Below are 21,502 nucleotides of genomic sequence, written 5' to 3'. Positions count from 1 at the left end.
TTAATTAGGGGGCGTCCATAAATTACGTGAGATGTTTAAGGGGGGAGGGGTCGAGTCAAATCTCATCTAATCTTACGTTGGAGAGAGGGTCGGTCTCGGCAAATATCACGCAATTTTTTTTCTGATTGAAACAAAAAAAATTATACTATTTTGGTCCATTATCCAGATTGTACATGCTTAAGCGTAATCGTAGTATGATTAAGATCATTCACTAATTCGTTCGAAAGAAAATAATTGCATTCATACTTCGACGTTATATGTACATTACTACTGTCAAACCACCATATTTGTTTTATACCAAATAGCTCAATTTAATCTGAATTTACAGTACAGTGTAGCCCGTCGTTTGTTTTCGCGCCACTATCAGCCGAACGCGCGACTCAATGAACAAGAGCGTACGAGCTGAGTGGCAGCGACACACGGACAGGTTCCATCCTTCTTTGTTTATTCTTGTAAATGTTTTACTCGACTCAGTTCATGCTCTTACTAATTTAAAATGAGTTATCAAGATTTTTATAACGCATACGTCAAAAGATACGTCTATAAAGCGAAGAAGTCCTGCCACGACGATGTGATAAAATTATGAAATACTGCGAAGCAAAAATTCCCGAAGAAAGAAGAGTTAATATATCACATTAAACATGAGATTGAACGGCTTCTCAGGGAATCCACTGAGAGAAAAGTTCGGTCTACTTTAGCATTCCTTCAAAAGGTAGGTTAAATATATATGTTTTTAAGAAAATAATATACTTTTTTTATATAAAGTTTATTGTTACAATTAATAGCATAAAAAAGACTAAAACAGTGAAATTCTTGATAAAATATGCTAAAATCATAACTACAAAATATTAGCGCGGTCATTTCCTTCACTGTTTTCACATAATTCAAAATCAGCTTCTTGTGATCAGCGATGATGTGGATGAAGCTATGTCGAACACTACACCATCTAACGTACGCCCCACTCCAGCACAAGATACTATGAAGAAACGGATTGCTAAGCTGCATATGGAGCTTGACCTAAGTGCTGCAGCGCACGCCGGAGTGATCTGCATATGATTCTTGACGACCGTTTTCTGCCACCTCCATACCCTATCACTCAGGTTGATGGACGTTTGACAATTTCGGACTTTAAAGAACATGACGGAAAGTCATTCGCTCCATTTCGAATACACCTAGCGATTCAACCGCTGAATGCCTTCATCAGCACGCCTTATGATCTCTATTGCCCAAGTATACGTGATGATTTAGAGAAAATATGCTGCAGTACATGCGGTATTTACTTCGCATCTATCACAAAAGCTGCAGAGCACAGGCGAGCAGCTCACATTGCACCAGCTAAGTAAGCGCGTATGTACCGCAAAGTGCGACCCTCACGGATTGTCACAAGGCGAGCTAATGAGTTACTGTGCGCAAGCGTCAACGGCTTAGAGTGGCTAGATCAGAACGAAGTTGAAGGAGCAGACGATTTTACTGAAAATCATATGGACATGTTGGTCCCAATAGTCTCTCTTGAAACCGCGCATGATTCTCCATGGACTGAATTAGAGTAGATATTTTTTTTTTAATCGCAGTAGTTACGATTTAAGTCTTTTATTGTTAAATTTTTGATTGATTACTAGTCTTAAATAGTCGTAAATAAAAGCACGAAGCAAAATTTTTTTTTCTTTTTACAATAACAATCCAACGCGTTTACATAAGAAACCCACATTTTGAAAAATCTCACGTGAGATTGGGGGATGGGGGAGGGGGTTGAATAAAATCTCACGACATCTCACCTCCAGAAAATTAAAAAAAACACCTCACGTAATTTATGGACGCCCCCTTACCAACAAATCCACAAAATTAATCTAATCTAGCCGTTCACATATGGCAGATCACCTGCAAAATTGGCAATCAGCTGTCAATAGTGTTTTGAAAGGTTCTTCTTCATAGAAATTGCTTTGGTGGAATATTTTGGAGTTAAAGATATGAAGGAAAAACATGAAGAAGAAGTAGCTAATTTAATTGAGCAATTGGTTACTAGTAATTAAAGAGTTGGAAGAAATCCGTAAACGACGTTTATTGAGTTTTCAAAAAATTATGGCAGCAATAAGCATTCGATATTCGATATTACATTTTAGAATAAGTAATAAGAGGACACACACTTACTACATGGTCCAATAAGCTCATAAGGTGAGGCATAGATGGCGGCGTCAATATCAAAAGCATATGGTATTTAGTGAGAACCGCCCTTTAGGAGCTACTTGTCAAATTTTCATGACATTTTGCCGATTAGTTTGTGCGTCACAGTCGTTTAAGTGAAGCTACTGTTGGTTTTGTGAAAAAAAATGGATTCAAAAGAATTTCGTGTATTGATAAAACACTTTTTTTTTAATTAAAAAAACACTGTGGAAACACTCCAATGGCTACGGAAGTATTATTCGGACTCCGCTCCGTCGATCGGAACCGTTGAACGATGGTTTCGTGAATTTAGATGCTGTCGTACGGACACTGAGGACGCAGCGCGTTCAGGACGTTCAAATGAAGCAGGTGTTCCAGAAAACATCAAAAAAATCCATCGTATCATTCTGAATCATCGTAAAGTGAAAGTGCGCGAGTTAGCAGAGGCCGTAAGCATATCGAAAGGGTCAGTAGGAACGATTTTGCATGAACATTTGGGTGTGAAAAAGCTAGTCGAAAGATGGGTGCCGCGTTTTCTCACAATCAACAAAAAACAACAACGAATAATGGATTCTGAGAATTGTTTGGAGCTGTTTCGCCGCAATCCAAGCGTGTTTTTGCGTCGATTCATGACAATGGACGAAACATGGATCCACCACTACACGCCACAGTCGTAAAACAGTCGGCAGAGTGGTTGGAAGCTGGCCAAAGCCGACCAAAACTTCCAAAGACCCAACAATCGGCTGGAAAGGTCTTGGCCAGCATTTTTTGGGATGCTTGCGGTGTAATCTTCATCGACTATCTTGAAAAGGGTACAACGGTCACCGGCGAGTATTATGCCAGCTTCTTGGACCGTTTGAACGACGAAACCAAGAAAAAGCGGCCTCATTTAGCGAAGAAAAAAGTGTTGTTCCACCAAGACAATGCACCGGCTCACAAATCAATGATTGTCATGGCAAAATTGCACGTATTGCACTACGAATTGCTTCCCCATCCACCGTATTCGCAAGATTTGGCCCCCAGCGACTATTGGCTGTCTCCAAACTTAAAGAGATGGCGTCAGGGAAAGAGATTTCGATCAAATGAAGAAGTTGAATGGGAAACAGACGCGTATTTTGAAGGACTTTCTATCGATCATTTTTCTAAAGGCATCAAAATGTTAGAAGACCGTTGGGAAAAGTGTATCGCCCTAGAAGGGACCTATGTTGAAGAATAAAATGAATTTTGGTTGAAAAAGTTGTTTTTACCCTCTCACCTTATGAACTTATTGGAACATGTAGTATTTGTGTCTACAACCTGTCTACAAACCTGTTTTCTTTGCCGGCATCCATATTACTTAGTTTTTACTTTAACGTTTTTCTTTACACGCGCAAAAATAATGATCCATTACACAGAAAACACAGGGTTGTATGTCAAAACGCATGGTTACTGTTTAGGATTATTTTATAATCCCAGATTTCGGGAAAGAAATCGTTTTCTAGCTACGGATTACGAGGTAAGCACGAAAAAGTGGATCATCTACTTACATGTAAACGTATTATAAGTTTATTTTGATTTGCTGTCGTGTAAATTTGAAAGCAATTGGTTTAGGCGAGAAGAAATGGATGAGTAAACAGGCAGATTTATTAAATGTATGTATGTATGTATGCACATAAATGAAAGTCATAGTTTCTTTACTTAAACTTATGTGTACGATAATTCGCTATCTCGGCATATTTTTATTATATTTGTATCTGTCTTGATTTTGCTAGGAACTTTTATAAAGTGTTTTAGATAACAGACGTATATTTTTTATATTCTTAATTAACTTAATCTTTGTTTGAAACATAAATATATTAAATTTGCGTGAGTACGAAAGACATTTTTATAGTTGACGCTATTTCATATTTACAACCTACGTATTCTTGGTGTGGCTTAACGAGTCGTTTGTAGTTTTTTTGATACGGTGGCACCCTTTTCTCGAAGACTAATGAACCGATTCTGATTTTCTTTTTTTTTCAAAAGTTTTGTTATCGCATTGGCTATCGTTGTACGTAGCCGATTCTCAAAATTTTGAAAATAACTATTTTTTTGGGCCTGTTGAAAATCAAAAAAATTGGGAAAAACACACATCGAAATTCAAATCACCACCATTTTGTCAAAAGCAAAAACAAAAAAAACGGCTTCGTACAACGATAACCACTATTGTGTAGATTAATAAAATTTTTGGTTTTTTGGTTCTGGATGATAATTAATTGCTGTATCGCTGCCACCAGATGACGACATTTTTTTTTTAACTCGTTACGTTTATTTACATAAATTTCTCAACTTTCAATATTTTTTAATAAAAAATTACACCAACATAGTTTAATACATATATAATAAATTGCTTTCAGTCCGATCCGCGAATAATCATTCTTACTTACAAAAAAAAAAAATTCCAAAAATTGGCTATTTTTTGACCCCTCATAGTGGCGTTCCCCCTTAAGTTTATTGTACTTTTGACCCACAGCCTCCAGTCATCGTTGCTGCAGTTTCTGCAATACAAATCTAACGCATTGGAGGTGTCTTTTGTGACTTATGCTCGTTTTTCTTGGTTAATAACTAATTAGGCAGCTGGAAAATGGTAGAACGGGTATTTTCACCGACCATAATCCAAGTAGTTCAAGTAGTACAGTCTCCATTGTTGACATGGATATATTTTCTGTTTGAAATGAGAGGGGAAAAAATCTTAATAAAATATCATCATCAGTCAGCGCTACAACCCGGGGTTGGTTTTGGCTTACTCCGGTATTTTCTTCCAGGCTTCTCCAGCATTTGCTAGCGACCGCCAGTTTCTCACTCCAATTGGACGTGGATATATTTTCTGCTTGAAAAGAGAAGGAAAAAATCGTAATAAAATATCGTCATCATCATCATCAGTCAGCGCTACCACCCGGGGTGGGTTTTAGCTTTCTCCACTATTTTCTTCCGGGCTTCTGTAGCATTTGTTTGTAGCTTTCAGATCATCTTCGACGCCTTCTAGCCATCTTTTGCGCAGTCTTCCCCTTTTTCTCGGCTTTTTCTATACTTTCCATTGTTGCTTGCTTTCCATTCTTATGACACGTGCTATGACGTCGCAGCATGTACTCGCCTCCTTTATTTCGCTACGGGTCGGAATTAGGCCGACAATTTTGGGCAGTATTCTCCTTTTGACTACTTTTAGTAACTTTTCTACTAAATTCGTCATGCACCATACTTAATAAGATATAGGCCCTTATTATGAGCAACATTCGATCTTCGACTGTAGTCGAAAGTGCTGATCGAACGAATTTTCATTTGGTATTATATTATGGTGCTCATTCGTTGAAGAATAGGACTATTGTGAATTTCGATCGTTCAACGCATTTACAATAGATAATTTTTTCTCAGCTGATACAGCAAATCAAAATAAAAGAACATCCGATTGTGTTGAAATTCTTTGCTAACAACATTTTTAAAAGTTAAAAAAAGTATTTTTTGTGAAAATGAGTACAACGGAGTTGTGGTTCGACGATTCATCGGACGATGAAAGATTAGTGGAACTAGCTAGAAGTAGAAAACAGTTGAGGGGCGCATTCAATCCCCTAGAAATGGCTTCCACTGAGTAAGTTTAGAATTTCCAAAATGTGTTGACGTACTTAATATTACTGAAATTTCCTTACAGATTTTTAAAGAACTTTAGATTATCTAAAGAGGCGTTTATGAACCTACTGTCCAGTACAGAAAACCAGTTGCAGCAGTGCACCCGAGCCAAATCCATTCCAAATATTTTAAAGCTAGCCACAGTTCTGCGATTTTGTGCTCAGGGATCGTACCAATTGAGTATTGGTAATGAAGGTATGCTAGGACTTGCTCAACCCACTGTGTACGATGATGCTGAAGATATTGAAGTGGAGTCAAATAACGGAGAAGCAGAAAACATAAGAAATGAAATTCGTAGAATATTATAGAAAAATCTAAAAAGTATTAAATAGAAACCTTTACGCCACAGTTTCTGTTTTATTTTTGTTATAAATTTTCTTTATTCAATTATTCGTCATTCGAAAAAAATATGTATTTCAGTTCCTCTACGTATTTCAGCCCATACATACCTGCCAAGGGAAAATAAAAAAGTATTTCTATTAACATCACAAAAAAAAACCATTATTAACCTTAATCCATTTTGCTGCCATTCTAACTAATGGTCCCAAGCAATTCAGCTCCGTTGTAAATTCCTTCCATGCTTTTGCTGCTTGAACTTTGGGGCAAATCCCTTTTGCGAATTGTGGATTCTCTTCCATTAATGCAACTAGCCTTTCTAATTGCTGTTTGGTACTCACGACTTTCGACCTGCATAAAATTAACAACATTAGTATATATTTATTATTTGGTTACTATAAAGCCATAAATAATCGCAAACAACTTACATTTTAACAAGTTTTCACAATACGCTACACCATCGAAAGCAAAATTGCATTCGACTCTAAATTCGGTATACAACGAAAATTTCGACAGGATTGCACCGCTCATAATACCAAATTGACATTCGATTTTCGATCTTCGACAACCAACGAATATCGAAGATCGAAACTAACTCATAATAGGGGCCATAAACTTTTATAGTTACGATTTTCGTTTCTGCTGCGATTTGATATTGAGGATACTAAGTAATTTAATGACGGAGCATTTTTTAGTCTTCCATTTCCAAATTTTTTGTTTAAAATTTTTATTTAAAATTCTTATTAAGGAGTAATATATTGTATTCGTTAAAAAAAATTGATTTCTAATCTTTCTAAATTAAGGTAAATGAATGTTTTATGCTATTGCAGCAACCGTGTGTTCTAAATTGATTTAATTCCCTACAATTCGTCCAAACATTTGTGTTACTTTGTTAACCAATCGCTCTTAGTTTGTCGTTTATTTGTATATTCCGCTATAGTATGACATCATTTATCGCAAGTTTAAAATTTCATTGGCTGCTGTTGAGATCAACAAAGACAATTACACTAAACGACATGAATTTTCATCCCGAGTGCAAAAGATTCAAAACGGAGTAAAAGTGAACCCATCGGTTGGACATACGGGTCTAACTTTTTTTCGTCCTGATCGAGGATTTTTTTAAAAAGTTGATATCCATAAATCGATAGAAAATTAGATTTTAGGAAGCTGCAGTTGTTAGCTATAATGGAAATATGAAAAATTCACGTCCAAAGTCGAAAAAGTCTGGCCAGAATCGATTGACATGCTAGTCATCTTAAGGGGGGAGGCTTCAAAAAATCAATTTTTTCGTGGTTTTTTTGGGAAGGAAAGAAATATTCGATTGAAACGAAACTTTCAGGTTTTATTGTTATATATTTCAACAGTCTTATCAAATTTTTATTAAAATATATGTCATGTGTTATGCCTGGTACAAGCATTTTGCCGAAGCGCCTCGAGTGTGCATGTGTCGTGTGGCGGGCAAAATGAAGGTCGCAATTTTCATCTGAAACCAAAAACCCAAAAAAATGTGTATTTTAGTATAGTATAGCTTCTAGTTAAACCAAGAAAATTAAACAAAAAGTGAGAAATTCAACAATTTTTCGCTAATTAAAAAAAAAAAAATCATTTTTTTGGAAAAACAAATTCACTTTAGATTGTTTAAAAAGTGGGTTAATCATAACTTTCTTAACGTTTTTTAGGTTCAACTAGAAGAGAATTTAATTCCGAATACAATCAATGTAATCTTGTTTCGATAGGACGTTTAATTTTTTCCCTATCTTTCCCGCCAATTAGGAAAAATCGTAAAAATAAAAAACCGAGAAATCGCACTTCGAGCGATCCGGCCGCTCATATATAATATGTACCTGCTCGACGCTTACTCACAATTTCTTCTGTAACTCCGAAAATATTTTGAATTTGCTTCTGAAATTTTGAGGACACATTCTTGGATAGTTTGGGAAGACATTTATGCAAAAAAAATTGATTTTTTGAAGCCTCTAAAGCAGGCTCCCCCCTCAATAACAGAAAAAATTTGTATGGTTTGGATATCGAACTGGTTAACCAAAATAGCGGTGGTTAGGAATCAGTTTTTTTGTTGCGTAGTGTTGCTTGCTATTTATTGCCTCAGCAAGTATTGTTATTTGTTATTGTTTATTCATATTCCTAAATGCTGATTTATGATAGTTCACTCGTTCAGTAGTAACTTCGTAGCGGGCGTTTAGTACACACACCTATGTGTGTACACATTGTATTTGTTTATGTATGCACATACTTGTAGTTTTTAATTTCATTTCGAGCAATTTTTTCTACTCTGAATGGCTTCACAATCTCGCTCTTGCAACAGTTCATCGTCGCAATATTTACTTTTCCTTGCAATTTGCTGATGTATTATTACCCGCTTTACTGTGCTTTTTTTTTTTGTTTTTCTCTTTTTTTAATTTTGTTTTGTAGTCGTGTTGTTGTTGCTTTTGGTTCTGTATGCAATATTGTTGATAGAAGTACTTGGCAAATGACGTTTCAACTCTTTTAATTACCTTACTGAAACCATTAGTAACTATTACTCTCTGCTTGTGGATTTGTAATTTTAATTTTATGCAAATTTCTTTGCATTTTATTATACTTTGTGAAATTCTGTTTTATGTGAAACATCTTTTTGATAGTGGAAAAATTTAGTTTAAGTAGGTGGAATGATGTGATGCCGTTACGCACTTTATAGTCTTACACAAACAAAAACTAAAACAAAGTTGAACGCACGAAGAGAGAGAGAGAGAGCGATGTTCGTTTTTTCGTGGGATGATTTGTTTGTATAGCCAATACAAAGAACGACTTCAAATGAATAAATGAAAATATCGGTACGAATGCGTATGAACATGAGTGCGATTGCGAATAAGAATTCGAATAAGCAAATTGAGATACGCACACGAATGCGATACCAATTACGAAAGCTACTATACTTTGAATACGAAGATGAACTCAAACGAATACGAACGAGGATATTTTTTAAATCCTATTCACAGTTGGTACTACGTTACCGGAAGGCCTCGAATTTATATCCAAGCACTGTCACTCCAGCAGCATTCCCAAAACAGTTATGGGGAATGTTTATGCTATTACAACAGGATATTGGTGGTTGTTGTTGTTGTGGTTGAGTATTCCTGCTGAAATATTCGTAATTAGCGACTAGCGCCGTTTTACTACCACTGTTCTCGCGTGATGATGTCTTTTTTTTCAAGTCGTCCATTTCGTTGGATCTATTGTGGGTATAACAGCAAATTTTTTATCTCTACGTGTGAGATTTCATAGATTTGCTGCAAGAAGGGCTTGCCGATAGAGCGAAGTCTTGCTCTAGCTAGACCTGGACATTCGCATAGATATTTCAGCCCTTCCCCTTCACAGCTTCTGCAGATGGGATTGAAAAGGAGGTTAAGTCTGGCTGCGTGATCACCTACTTTCCAGTGACCTGTAAGGGTTGCAGTTATACGTGAAATGTTTGGCCGAGAGCATCCTAACAGATAATTCGTCAGGATATTAGTACAAAGATGAATACGAATGATAATGAATTAAGAATACGATTGTGAATATGAATACGAATACTAATAATATAATCCGAGTACGAATACGTACGCACCCATGATAACATCAATATGCACAATTATTTGTTTGCAATTAATAATGTTTTATTAATTTTCCGGTTTAAAAGTTGGGGCTTGCGTCAGATGTAACAAATCAAGGAAACTGCTTTTTTTATTTTTTTTTTATATTAAATCTGAAAAAAAAATCCAAACCCAAGTAAATACGGCTGTAAAAGACAGGGAATTTAAAATTTAATAAATCTGTGTATATTTGCTATAAAATTTTTTCTTTTAATTGTTCAATCTTTGTCAATCCAAATTCACTTAGTCAACATGGTTCACAAGAAATTCTCTTGGCAGTGATTTTTGATTTTAGACTTCCAGATATTCCGTTTACATGAATTTATGTATAGTATTTACATATTCTCAAGGGTGTGGTTGCGTGTTGTAAACTTTAAACAGCTAAAAATGTATTTAGGTACCGTACAAGTAATATTTTCAATGTTCACACAGTTAAAAAATAGTAGGTTGGAGTTTGAAGTCCTTTAAATATATTTTAACACTTAAAAAATTTACGAGTTACCACAATACGTGACAAAAGACAGTTATGAATCGTTTAATACTATTTTGATTTTTTTCTGTTTTTGAATATGTATTTCTTTATATTTTTTATATATTGGCCAAAATTTCATTAAATTTTACTTATATTTTTATTTATGTTTTCCTCTATTTTTGAAATTAATTTTTTTCTTATTTATTATTTATGTTTTTTTTTCTTATTTATTATTTGTTTTTTGCTAATTTTAAATACATTTTGTTTCCTTTTTTTCCTTTTTAATTTTCCTATTTTTTATTTACGTTTTCTTCTATTTTTTAAATTAATATAATTAATTAATTTTCTGTTTAATTTTTCTTATTTTTATTTATGCTTATATTTTTTAACTAAATTAATCTTTTTTATTTTTCTTATTTGTTTATTTATGTTTCATTCTATTTTTAAATTAATTTTTTTATTTACTCTATTTTTTAAATTAATTTATTTTCTGTTTAATTTTTTAATTTTTTATTCATGCTTTCCTCTATTTTTTAACTAAGTTCATGTTCTTATCTTTTATTTATGTTTTCTTATCTTTAATTTATTTTCTTTAATCTATTTTTCTAAATTTTTTATTTATGTTTTCTTCTATTTTTAAATTAATTTATTTTCATTTTTATTTTTCTTTTTTAGTTTTTCTTCTATTTTTTAAAGTAATTGTTTTCTCTTTTATTTTTCTTATTTTTTTATTTATGCTTTCTTCTATTTTTTAAATTAATTGTTTTCTCTTTTATTTTTCTTATTTTTTTATTTATGATTTCTTCTATTTTTTAAATTAATTAATTTTCGTTTTTATTTTTGAATCAATTTTCTTATTTATATATTTTTGCTATTTATTTAAATATGATACTTCCTTATGTTATCGCATTGTCCTTGATCTCTTGCATTCTTTTCCTTTTCATACATCACCACGAAACGTTCTGCGCGCTAGCGACATCCTCTCATGCATGCACTCTTGCTTCCGATAACCTTAAGTTATTCCACGCCACTCCACACTCAGAATTTGTTTACCTTGTTTTGTTGTTGTGGGTGTAACATTTATGAATAATAATTAACTCTTGCTTGTAATTTTTCCAGTTGTACACTGTGTTGTTGTTATTTGCCATACACAGCCATGCCTTGCTAATTAAGCAATAGCCCGTAAGCCCAAATGTGTCGTCTGAAAATCGATATTTTTTATTCAGTTGTTTTGCCTTTAGTGTATAACTTTAAAATCACATATTTTTCGAATTGTGCTTGACCGCACTTGAGTTTTTAGCCATCCAGTCAGTGATTGGTGCGGCTTGGTCGATGACGAATTTGTGATAGTAATGCAAAAATGTCGGAAGTTGTTGACGATCAAAAACCTGGCAAAGAGTTGGAAAAGTTGAAGCTAAGTGCTAAATTTTTCCTGCTGCTCTACTTGTAGGTTTTTATATGTTTGTGATGAAATAATTTATCTAAATCTAAAACCGTTTTGTTGTGCCTTTAAAAGAATGAAGTGATTGTTGAAAATTTGGCCAAAAATGGATCGTTATAGAAAGTTGGAGGAAGAGGCTCACTAAGAGTGCAATAAGTGTTTGCGAAGCTGCATTGCAACGCTCTTTATGTTGCTCAAGATGTTAATGAAATAGAAAGAAAGTGTTCTAAAGCGTGAAATATTGTTAATGTTGTTTTTGCATGAGTACGAAAACCTTAACATATAGTTTTGGGCAACTGACAGTCCATCGTTGGATATATGAATGTATTTGTAAATCCGGGTTGTTAACCGGAAGCAACTTAGAATTCTCATATGCTTTATAATTGAAATGAATCGAAGGCAACATTTTAATTTTGAATGAGATCGTTAATTGAAATGGATTATTGTGTAAAAAAATTGATTGTTTTTCAAATTTTTGGATTGGATTTTTATAATGGATTTTAAGCTAAGGCAAATTGAACAGTTAGTTTAAGTAGAGCAGCTGGTTTGATTTTTTTATATTGAATTGGTATCGAAATTGTCAAATTTTTTTAGAGTACTCCAAACTGTCAATCTTTTTTTATAGATTTTGATATTTGAGTGACCAAAATAAAAACAAATTGCATTGCTTTTGTTGTTTTTGATCTACTGCTACTCAATGTGCCTTGTTCTAGCATAAAAGTCGTATTTTTTCGGTTGTGAGTAGCACTGAATGTGAATATACCCCTATACTTGTATACATACGTTTTAGGGTGACCAGCATAATTTTTTTTCAATAATTTTTTTTCTTTAAATTATTTTTTGTTAATTATGATGGAATACGTCTGCTCTTTCATTACTTTTTTAATGTTGAAAAAAGTACAAAAATTACTTAATCCAGAGCCACTTAATTTTCTACATAAAAAAATTATATAAAAAATCTTCCAGATCCCACAGCTAATACTCATTTTTTTTTATAAAATTTTTTTTTCAATAATTTTTTTCTCTGAATTATCTTTATATATAAAAGTGAATGTTTGTCTGTATGTCATCGATGAACTCAAAAACAACTGGACCGATGATTATAAAAATTGGAGCAGGCCTGTAACATATGCTCATTGATGCCACTTGCCATCAGGTAGCGCTGCAGAGTAGCAACTTCTGCCCCGTTAAACCATTTGTCATAAAAAATGGTTTAGAATGAATTGAATATTTGTGTACTGATTTTTCTTTAAAGTTATTTTTCTTAAATTTATTTTAGTTGTTGGTGTAGCAACGCGCGCGGGTACAGCTAGCTATTAATATTTTTTAATTGTGACGAAACACATCAGCTTTCAAGATATTCGCCAATTATTCATTACTTTTTTTAATGTTAAAAAAAGTAAAAAAGTCACTTAATTTTCAACCTAAAAAATAATATAAAATATTTACTAGATCCCATTTTTTTTTTCTTTTATTCAATAATTTTTTTCCGATAATTTTTGTTTTCTTTGAATTATTGTTATTTTTTAATTCTGATTAAACCCATTGGCTCTCAAGATGTCCGCCAACTACTCATTACTTTTTCCAATGTTAAAAAAAGCTCAAAAATTGCTTAATCTAGAGTCACTTTAGTTTCAATCAAAAAAAAATAATAATAATAATATACAAATTTAGCAAATCTCAAGTTAATTTTCATTGATGTGAATTAAAAACGTGGAATAATTATTTAGAATATAAATATATAAAAATGATAAAAAAGTTAAGTTAAAATGAGCTTTTAAGTATATCGACTTGCCACCTAAATTTTGTTTTGAACAACTTTTTTCTTAACACAAAACAAAAAAAATTTATGATTTTTAGTGATGGGAATCTGTATTTTTCTTTTACGCTCTTGCTTATCTGTTTGTATACTGCGGCTGTCAACTTCACAAGTGTTCAAATACGAATGACGTACGATGCCATTATAAATCTTCCTATAGGATGATTAATTTTGCGCCACCTTCTACCATCATAAGAACCCATAATGTAACTTTTACTAACATCTGAAACACAAATTTAAATTACTTTGGAAAAACCTCATGAACGAATCTTGAGAAAATTAAGAGAACACCAAATTGACAAAGTTTTGAAACAAAAAATGTAGTTCAAAGTTTAAAAATAATTTCAATTTTTATATCCGTAAATGTAAATATTGTTATAAAAAATGTTTGTTGTTCAATAAAAAATATTTTAAATAATATTAAAAAAACATAACCTAAAAATCGAAAAATGTCAAAATTTAAAAAATAATTAACATTTTTGCATTCGTAAATTTAAATATTCTTTATAAAAATGTTTATTGTTTAATATAAAATATTTTAAATACTATTAAAAAACATAACCTAAAAATCGAAAAATGTCAAAATTTTCAAAATAATTAACATTTTTGCATTCGTAAATGTATAAATATTCTTTATAAAGAATGTTTATTGTTTATTTTAAAATATTTTAAATAATATTAAAAAAACATAACCTAAAAATCGAAAAATTTCTAACTCAAAAAAATGTAATTTAAAAACTCACAATTTTATATAAGAATTAATCTTCGCAGCATCCATCTTCGAAAAATTATATGCATACAAATAATTGGCGCTCACACCCTTTTTGGGTGCTTGGCCGAGCTCCTCCTTCTATTGTTGGGCGCGTCTTGATGTTGTTCCACAAATTAAAAATTGTTGTTCCACGAATTGAAATTGAAAAATTAAATAACCTAAATTTAGCTTAACTTGAAGAAATTTCTATATTTTCCATTTTAATTCTGTAATATTAAATTTCTCTCTCTCTCTCTCTCTCTCTCTCTCTCTCTCTCTCTCTCTCTTTCATCCACAGCTGCTGGCGTAAATGGTTTTCGCCACGCGAGTTGCGCGCGCGCACCGTCCATTTGGGCCGTGCGACTACAGAAAAATTCCCACCGAACGAGATACGCAATCAAAAATACAATGTGATCACGTTCCTGCCGCTCGTGCTCTTCGAGCAGTTCCGTTTCTTTTTAAATCTCTATTTTCTGTTGATGGCATTGTCACAATTCATACCCGACATACGCATTGGCTATCCATACACCTATTGGGGTCCACTCAGTTTCGTGCTAATGGTCACGATCGGTCGTGAAGCGGTCGACGATTTGCGGCGACATCAACGTGATCACGAGGTGAATTCACAGAAATACAAGAGGCTAACGGTAAACGAGACGCCAGGGTACGAGATGGTGCCCTCTTCGAAGCTGAAAGTAGGCGATATGATAATTGTGGAGAAAAACGAGCGGGTGCCTGCCGATTTAGTGTTGTTGCGCACCAGTGATAAAAGTGGTTCTGTCTTTGTGCGCACCGATCAACTGGATGGTGAGTTTGTCGAAGGCGTAATTTTTGACTAGTTGTGATGCATTCAAATAATATATGAAATTTTTGCTTATTTTCAGGTGAAACTGATTGGAAACTACGCTTGGCAGTGCCGCTCACTCAGAAGCTGAACAAGGACTCGGATTTGTTTCATATTGACGCGAGCGTTTACATTGAGAAGCCACAAAACGATATACACTCATTCATAGGCACCTTCTCGATGGTGGGTTGAAAATTTGCGCGCTATTCATTACTGGAAGTTTACACTTAAATATAATTTTTTTTTCAAATTTCTTTATCTGTTTTTAGCAGGATGGCGGTGAGGAAACTGGCCTCAATGTCGAGAATACGCTCTGGGCAAACACAGTTGTTGCTGCAGGCACAGCTACTGGCATTGTGATCTATACTGGCTGTGAAACGCGTAGCGTAATGAATAACTCGCAGCCGCGTTCAAAAGTTGGACTGCTCGATATGGAGATTAATGGTCTAACGAAGGTAAACTTTTTATTTGTTTTCAAAAAAATTTGATTTCTTCGTCCAAGTGGTCACACTCTCTGGGCAACCATTATAACCTTACCTAGTCTAAATGTTTTTAAATGACAAATTATTTGTATTTAAACACTTATTTCCTTTCCCTTCCGTCAGGTGCTCTTCTGTGCCGTGCTCGGCCTCTCGCTCGTCATGATGATGCTCAAAGGTTTCAGTGGCCCCTGGTATCGTTATATGTTCCGCTTTGTGTTACTCTTCTCTTATATTATACCCATAAGTTTGCGTGTCAATTTGGACATGGGCAAAGCCTTCTATTCGTGGCAAATGCAAAATGATCCTGAAATCCAAGGCACTGTGGTGCGTTCGACAACCATACCCGAGGAGCTGGGACGTATATCGTATGTGTTGACGGACAAGACCGGCACGCTGACACAAAATGAAATGGTCTTCAAGAAGATACATTTAGGCATAGTTTCACATGACAATGATACATTTCATCACATCGGTCAGATAATACAAACGCTAGCGCCCACAATACTGGCACAAAGTGCACCAGGTGGTAGTGGTGGCGGTGTGGGTGCTAGTGGCGGAGCCGGTGAACAGCAGCAGCCAACTCTAATTATTTCAACCAAACCGATGTATTCGGGTAATCGTATGCGTCATCCGGAGGGCTGGCGTGAGTGGGAGGCGGTAAAAGCGTTGGCGCTTTGCCACAATGTCACACCGATCACCGATGAGGATGATAACAAATCGGTGTCCACATCATCGACTTACACATCGTCAGCAGGTGGGTGCAGCGGTTTTACAATAAGAAATAGCAAATACAATGAAATGTTATGTAACTTTCGGGGTTTTATTGCATTTTGCAGGTGGTTCCACTTCGCCTACAAAATCTGTGATAAATGTCGAATCGAGCTCCACGGAGCACCAGTATCAGGCCTCGTCACCAGATGAGATTGCGCTGGTTAAGTGGACCGCAGAGGTTGGCTTGACGTTGATTGCACGCGACATTAACTCCATGACTTTGCAAATGAAAACTCGGAAAAGTAAGTTTTAGTATTTAGATAATATTTTTCCACAGATCGCAGCTTTTATCTGGCTGTGAAGGGTCCGAAAAGGTTCAAAGCTATAATTTTAAAATTTAATTGCTAGTGGTATCTCTTTTGATATCATAGTTTAGCCAACACTTTTTGGGGGATTCTTTTAAAAGACATTATCGCAGAAAAATACTTCTTAAAGAATGACTGCTTCAGTCTTATTTTCGCTCGTAAAATGCTTGGAAGATTTTGGAATTACCTTCGACATCTTACCGAGATCACAAGCAGGGTAGCGAGCCATAAAAAAGTTTCAATTAGCTAGCCGATAGCAGGGCGAAGGTTTTCCTAGTGATTCCAGAAAGCGCCTCTTTGAGCTCTCGACGAGTTCTAGAAATAAGCAGAAAAACTACGATTAAAGCCCAAAGATTACGCGATGCAGCTGGCCAAGAAGAAAGTGGCGCAGTTAGCTAGCTTGTATTACGACAGTAGGCCCTACATACATTAGCTGACAAAGGTTCGTTCTGGGTACCGCGGCAAAGTAAATGCTTAGTCATCTATAATACGCCCATACATAGCTAATGCACACTTATATAAAGGGAGACGTTACGGTATCAACTTTCCCCCACGGCGGCTCTCTTTACCACCTGAACGAAGGAGGTCAAACTACAGCTAAAGATGAAAGTCGATTACACACCACTACCGACCTCAAAAGCCTTGGGCGTCACCTACAATACTTGGCTCGCCTTTTCAGCGCACAGAATCGCACATGCCGCTAAGGTCGAAAATCGCAACGAGGTCCGGAAATCGCTCTTATGTAAAACTTGGGGCAAAGAAAATGAAAATTTTGTTGACCACATTTAAAGTTATTGACCGGCCGGTTCTGAATTATGCTCTGCCCATCTGGTCGCCTGGCATCAGTGAATAGCAGTGGACGAAGCTTCATTCCTGTCAGAATACTGCAATCCGGACCACTATGGGATGCCTTCTGAGGTCACCCCGGCAACACCTTCACAGCGAGGCTTCAATGCTCCCGGTTAAGGAGCATAGCAAAATGCTCACCAAGCAACTTCTACTTGGGTGTTACCGGGGGAATCAGCGCTGCAAGCATTTGTAGAGTCTGAGCCATCTCCCAGACGAGATCCAGGACAAAACGCAATTACAACTGTTGGACCAGACAGAATATAGACATACGTTAAAGATATTCATCGGGAGGCTCTTACCACCTTCCTGAACTCTCGACCCCCGAGACCCCTGAATGCCGTTATTGGAGACCAACCACCACCTGTTGCAATCGAAGAACTTCATTTGCCTCGCGAGACCCCTTTTTGGGGTTTGGGCCTTTTTGGGTGTTTCCTCCTCCCATTTGTATCGTGCGCCTTGATGTTGTTCTACAAATGGAGGAACCTACAGTTTTAAGCCAACTCTGAGGAGCTTTTTCATGGCAGAAATACCCTCAGAGGTTTGTCATTGCCTGTTGAGGGGCGACCGCTGTTAGAAAAAATTTTTTCTATAATTTTGGCGTTTCATGCACGGAGATTCGAACCTACATTTTCTCTGTATTCGGAATAGTAGTCACGCACCAACCTATTCGGCTAAGGTGACTGCCGCTTTGGCTCAATTTTGTTCTGGATGCTGCAGTAGATTAAACTCCTACTTATCAGGAATAGACCCCTCTCAAACCCACTCATCTAAAACCCCTCTCCCTCTGGATCAAACCCATCAAGACAGCACGTTTCCTGGACCTGCCATTAGATGAGTTTGACGATGACGATCGGTGATTACACAGCATCGGCAGGGCTTAGTAAACTGCTACAACAACAACATCTCTGTTTTTACCTTTTTTATATAATTTTTTTTTGCCTTTTCGTCTGCCGGTAGGCAGTCTCAATGGCACCATGGTATTTTCGACTATGACTGTGGAAAAACCTTCAGGCTGCTTCTCGTAATCTAAACCATTTGATAAAAATTTTATATAAAATTTTTAAATACTACTGCCACTTAACAACAAAATGGTGCGCAAGCGCTAGTTGGATTCTGGATGAATGACCACTTCAGCCAACTCCCATTTAAATTTTGAAACTCCAAAGGAATAGGACCTTATTACGTAGCTTCTTATCGGCCACTGAAGCAAGGATGGGTACTTCGAGGTAGCAAATTCGAGATTATTCCAATGTGGAATTGTGCGCATGCGCATGTGGGCGACATTTATCGAAAAAAAGGGTTTATTTTCATCGAAAGAGTAGAAAATGTGTGTTAGGTCTCATCCTAAAATGTACTCAAATTTATTTATTTTTTTACTATTAAATTCATTTTATAATCAATGAAAATTTTCTCTCACTCCTTTCAGCTAAGGGTGAATCTCAAGATGGTCTACTGCAATTCCAAATTCTCCAGCTCTTCCCCTTCACCAGCGAGAGCAAACGCATGGGCATCATTGTGCGCGATTCAGGCTCAGGCGAAATCACCTTCTATCTCAAGGGCGCCGATGTCGTCATGTCCTCCATTGTGCAGTACAACGACTGGCTGAGCGAAGAGTCGGGCAATATGGCGCGTGAAGGCCTGCGCACCTTGGTTGTGGCCAAGAAAGTGCTCTCGGAGGAGCAGTACAATGATTTTGAAACACGTATTAGTGCGGCACGTCTCAGCGTCTCTGACCGCGTAGCCAAAGTGGCTGCTGTGATTGAGTCGTTGGAGCGCGAAATGGAGCTACTTTGCTTGACAGGTGAGTAAAGCATCAAACTAAATTGAAAACTTCATTTTTTATTTATTTTCACTTTATTCTGCCAAACAGGTGTTGAGGACCGCCTGCAGGAAGGCGTGCGTCCCACACTCGAGTTGCTGCGCAATGCCGGCGTGCGTGTATGGATGTTGACGGGTGACAAGCTCGAAACCGCTTGCTGTATCGCGAAGTCATCGCAGCTAATTGGCCGCAATCAGGGCCTGCATGTGCTGCGCTCGGTGACGACACGCACAGAAGCACATGTCGAGTTGAATAACTTCCGTCGCAAACAAGGGCACGCATTGGTTATTTCGGGTGAATCGCTCGAGGTTTGTCTACAATACTATAGACCAGAATTTCTTGAGCTCGCCACCGCCAGTCCGGCGGTCGTATGCTGCCGCTGCAGTCCCACACAGAAAGCACAAGTCGTACAGCTCATTCAGCATCATACGGGCAAACGCACCTGTGCGGTGGGCGATGGTGGTAACGACGTCAGCATGATACAACAGGCCGATGCTGGTGTGGGTATTGAGGGGCGTGAGGGACGACAAGCTTCGCTCGCCGGTGATTTTAGCATACCACAATTCTCACATATTGCCAAACTGTTGTTGGTGCACGGACGGCGCTCGTACAAACGTTCAGCAGCGCTTTCACAATTCGTCATACATCGCGGTCTGATTATAACAACGCTACAAGCGGTCTTCTCCGCTGTATTCTATCTCAGCTCGGTGGCGCTGTATCAGGGTTTCCTCATGGTTGGCTACTCGACGCTGTACACAATGTTTCCCGTATTCTCTTTGGTGCTAGACCAAGATATCACATCGACTACTGCGGTCACCTATCCGGAGTTGTACAAGGACCTGTCGAAGGGACGCAGTTTGAGCTACAAGACATTTTTCATCTGGGTGCTAATTAGTATATATCAGGGCGGTGTAATAATGTATGGCGCGCTTATACTGTTCGAGGATGAATTCATACATATTGTGGCGATTAGCTTCTCAGCGCTCATTATGACCGAACTGATAATGGTGGCGTTGACGGTGCGCACTTGGCATCGGTGAGTAGACACTGAACTTTGTAATAATCAATGTTTTAGCATAGCACCTAAACTCATCCATTGATTGGATCGAAAGTTCAGAATTGAACAGAACAATAAGTTAAACTGAAAATAAATTTCTGGAATGAGCGAGAGTCAGGCGGCATTCAAGGATCTATTAGATGAGATTAACTCCTCACTTGTCTTTGAGTGTATAGAGAGATACTAAATCTACAAGGAACGCACAATCGCATCCGGCTAATTTCGGTCCCAGGACATAGGGGTATTACTGGGAACGAAATGCGGACGCATTGGCGAGAGAGGTTGTGGCCTCGCCTTTAATAGTAGGACACGTGCCCTTCCTTGCTATGGGTCAACACACCATCAAGGAGAAGCGTAGGAGTGAAGAGCTAGGGCTAAGGGAGGTTTGCTGGCACCAAACTATGGGGCTACGCCAGGCCAAATCCTTACTGGAAGGGTACAACCAGAAGACGTTTAAAATACTCATAACCCTCCCCAAGGATAAACTGAGAATGCATACGGGCATTCTCACAAGGCACTGCAGACTGCCTAGTCCTTTGCACATGATCGGGATTTGGTCTACGGACCCCTGTCGTTTCTGCGTCCAATCCCAGGAGACTCCAATTCACCTTCTCCTGGAATGCAGCGCTATAGCACGGAAAAGGTTGAGGCATATTGGCCAATTGCGGCCAATGGAAAGGCAAATACGCTCAATCCAACCCAGTTCCATCCTGAGTTTAATAAAGGAACTAAGTCTGGATGAGGTACTGTGATGAGTAGAGGACACAAAAGACCATGAGCTCCTTGTGCAAACCTCGTCGAGAATCTAATATAATCTAATGTATGAAAATCTTTAGAGATACTAAATAACATATTTTGCATACATACCGACTGTTCAGATATTGGAATATAAGAGATACACATTTTTTATTTTTTGCTCAAAGTTAAAAATTTGAGGTTTTGTACGTTTTCGTTTTTGTACGTCATTCTTATAAAATTTGGAAACTTGTTGATAAATCGATCCCCTGTAATACTTAAAATAGAAAATGTAAAAACTTAGATTCATTCAGGTTTCACTATTGAAGACGCCATTTAAAAAAAAAAAAAAAATTTTATTTTATTTTTAGGAAGATACACTTCTCC

General features: G+C 36.7%; 1 protein-coding gene across 3 annotated transcripts in view; it reads left to right on the top strand.

The window, feature by feature from the left end:
- LOC129246899 (probable phospholipid-transporting ATPase IIB) overlaps positions 1-21,502 on the top strand; it is an 89,457-nt gene that overhangs the window by 64,085 nt on the left and 3,870 nt on the right. For 2 of the 3 annotated variants that reach the window (XM_054885614.1, XM_054885616.1), the window contains exons 2-8: positions 14,552-15,060; positions 15,138-15,280; positions 15,367-15,552; positions 15,703-16,333; positions 16,416-16,592; positions 18,931-19,305; positions 19,375-20,359. In XM_054885614.1, coding sequence (XP_054741589.1) covers positions 14,552-15,060; positions 15,138-15,280; positions 15,367-15,552; positions 15,703-16,333; positions 16,416-16,592; positions 18,931-19,305; positions 19,375-20,359 — 3,006 coding nt within the window. The remainder of the gene's footprint in view (positions 1-14,551; positions 15,061-15,137; positions 15,281-15,366; positions 15,553-15,702; positions 16,334-16,415; positions 16,593-18,930; positions 19,306-19,374; positions 20,360-21,502) is intronic. The other variant, XM_054885615.1, reaches the window with a different exon arrangement.

Source organism: Anastrepha obliqua, chromosome 5, assembly GCF_027943255.1.
Source record: "Anastrepha obliqua isolate idAnaObli1 chromosome 5, idAnaObli1_1.0, whole genome shotgun sequence".
NCBI lineage: Eukaryota > Metazoa > Arthropoda > Insecta > Diptera > Tephritidae > Anastrepha > Anastrepha obliqua.
Note: the sequence above shows the minus strand (reverse complement) of the source record. Positions and strands in the feature narration are given on the sequence as shown.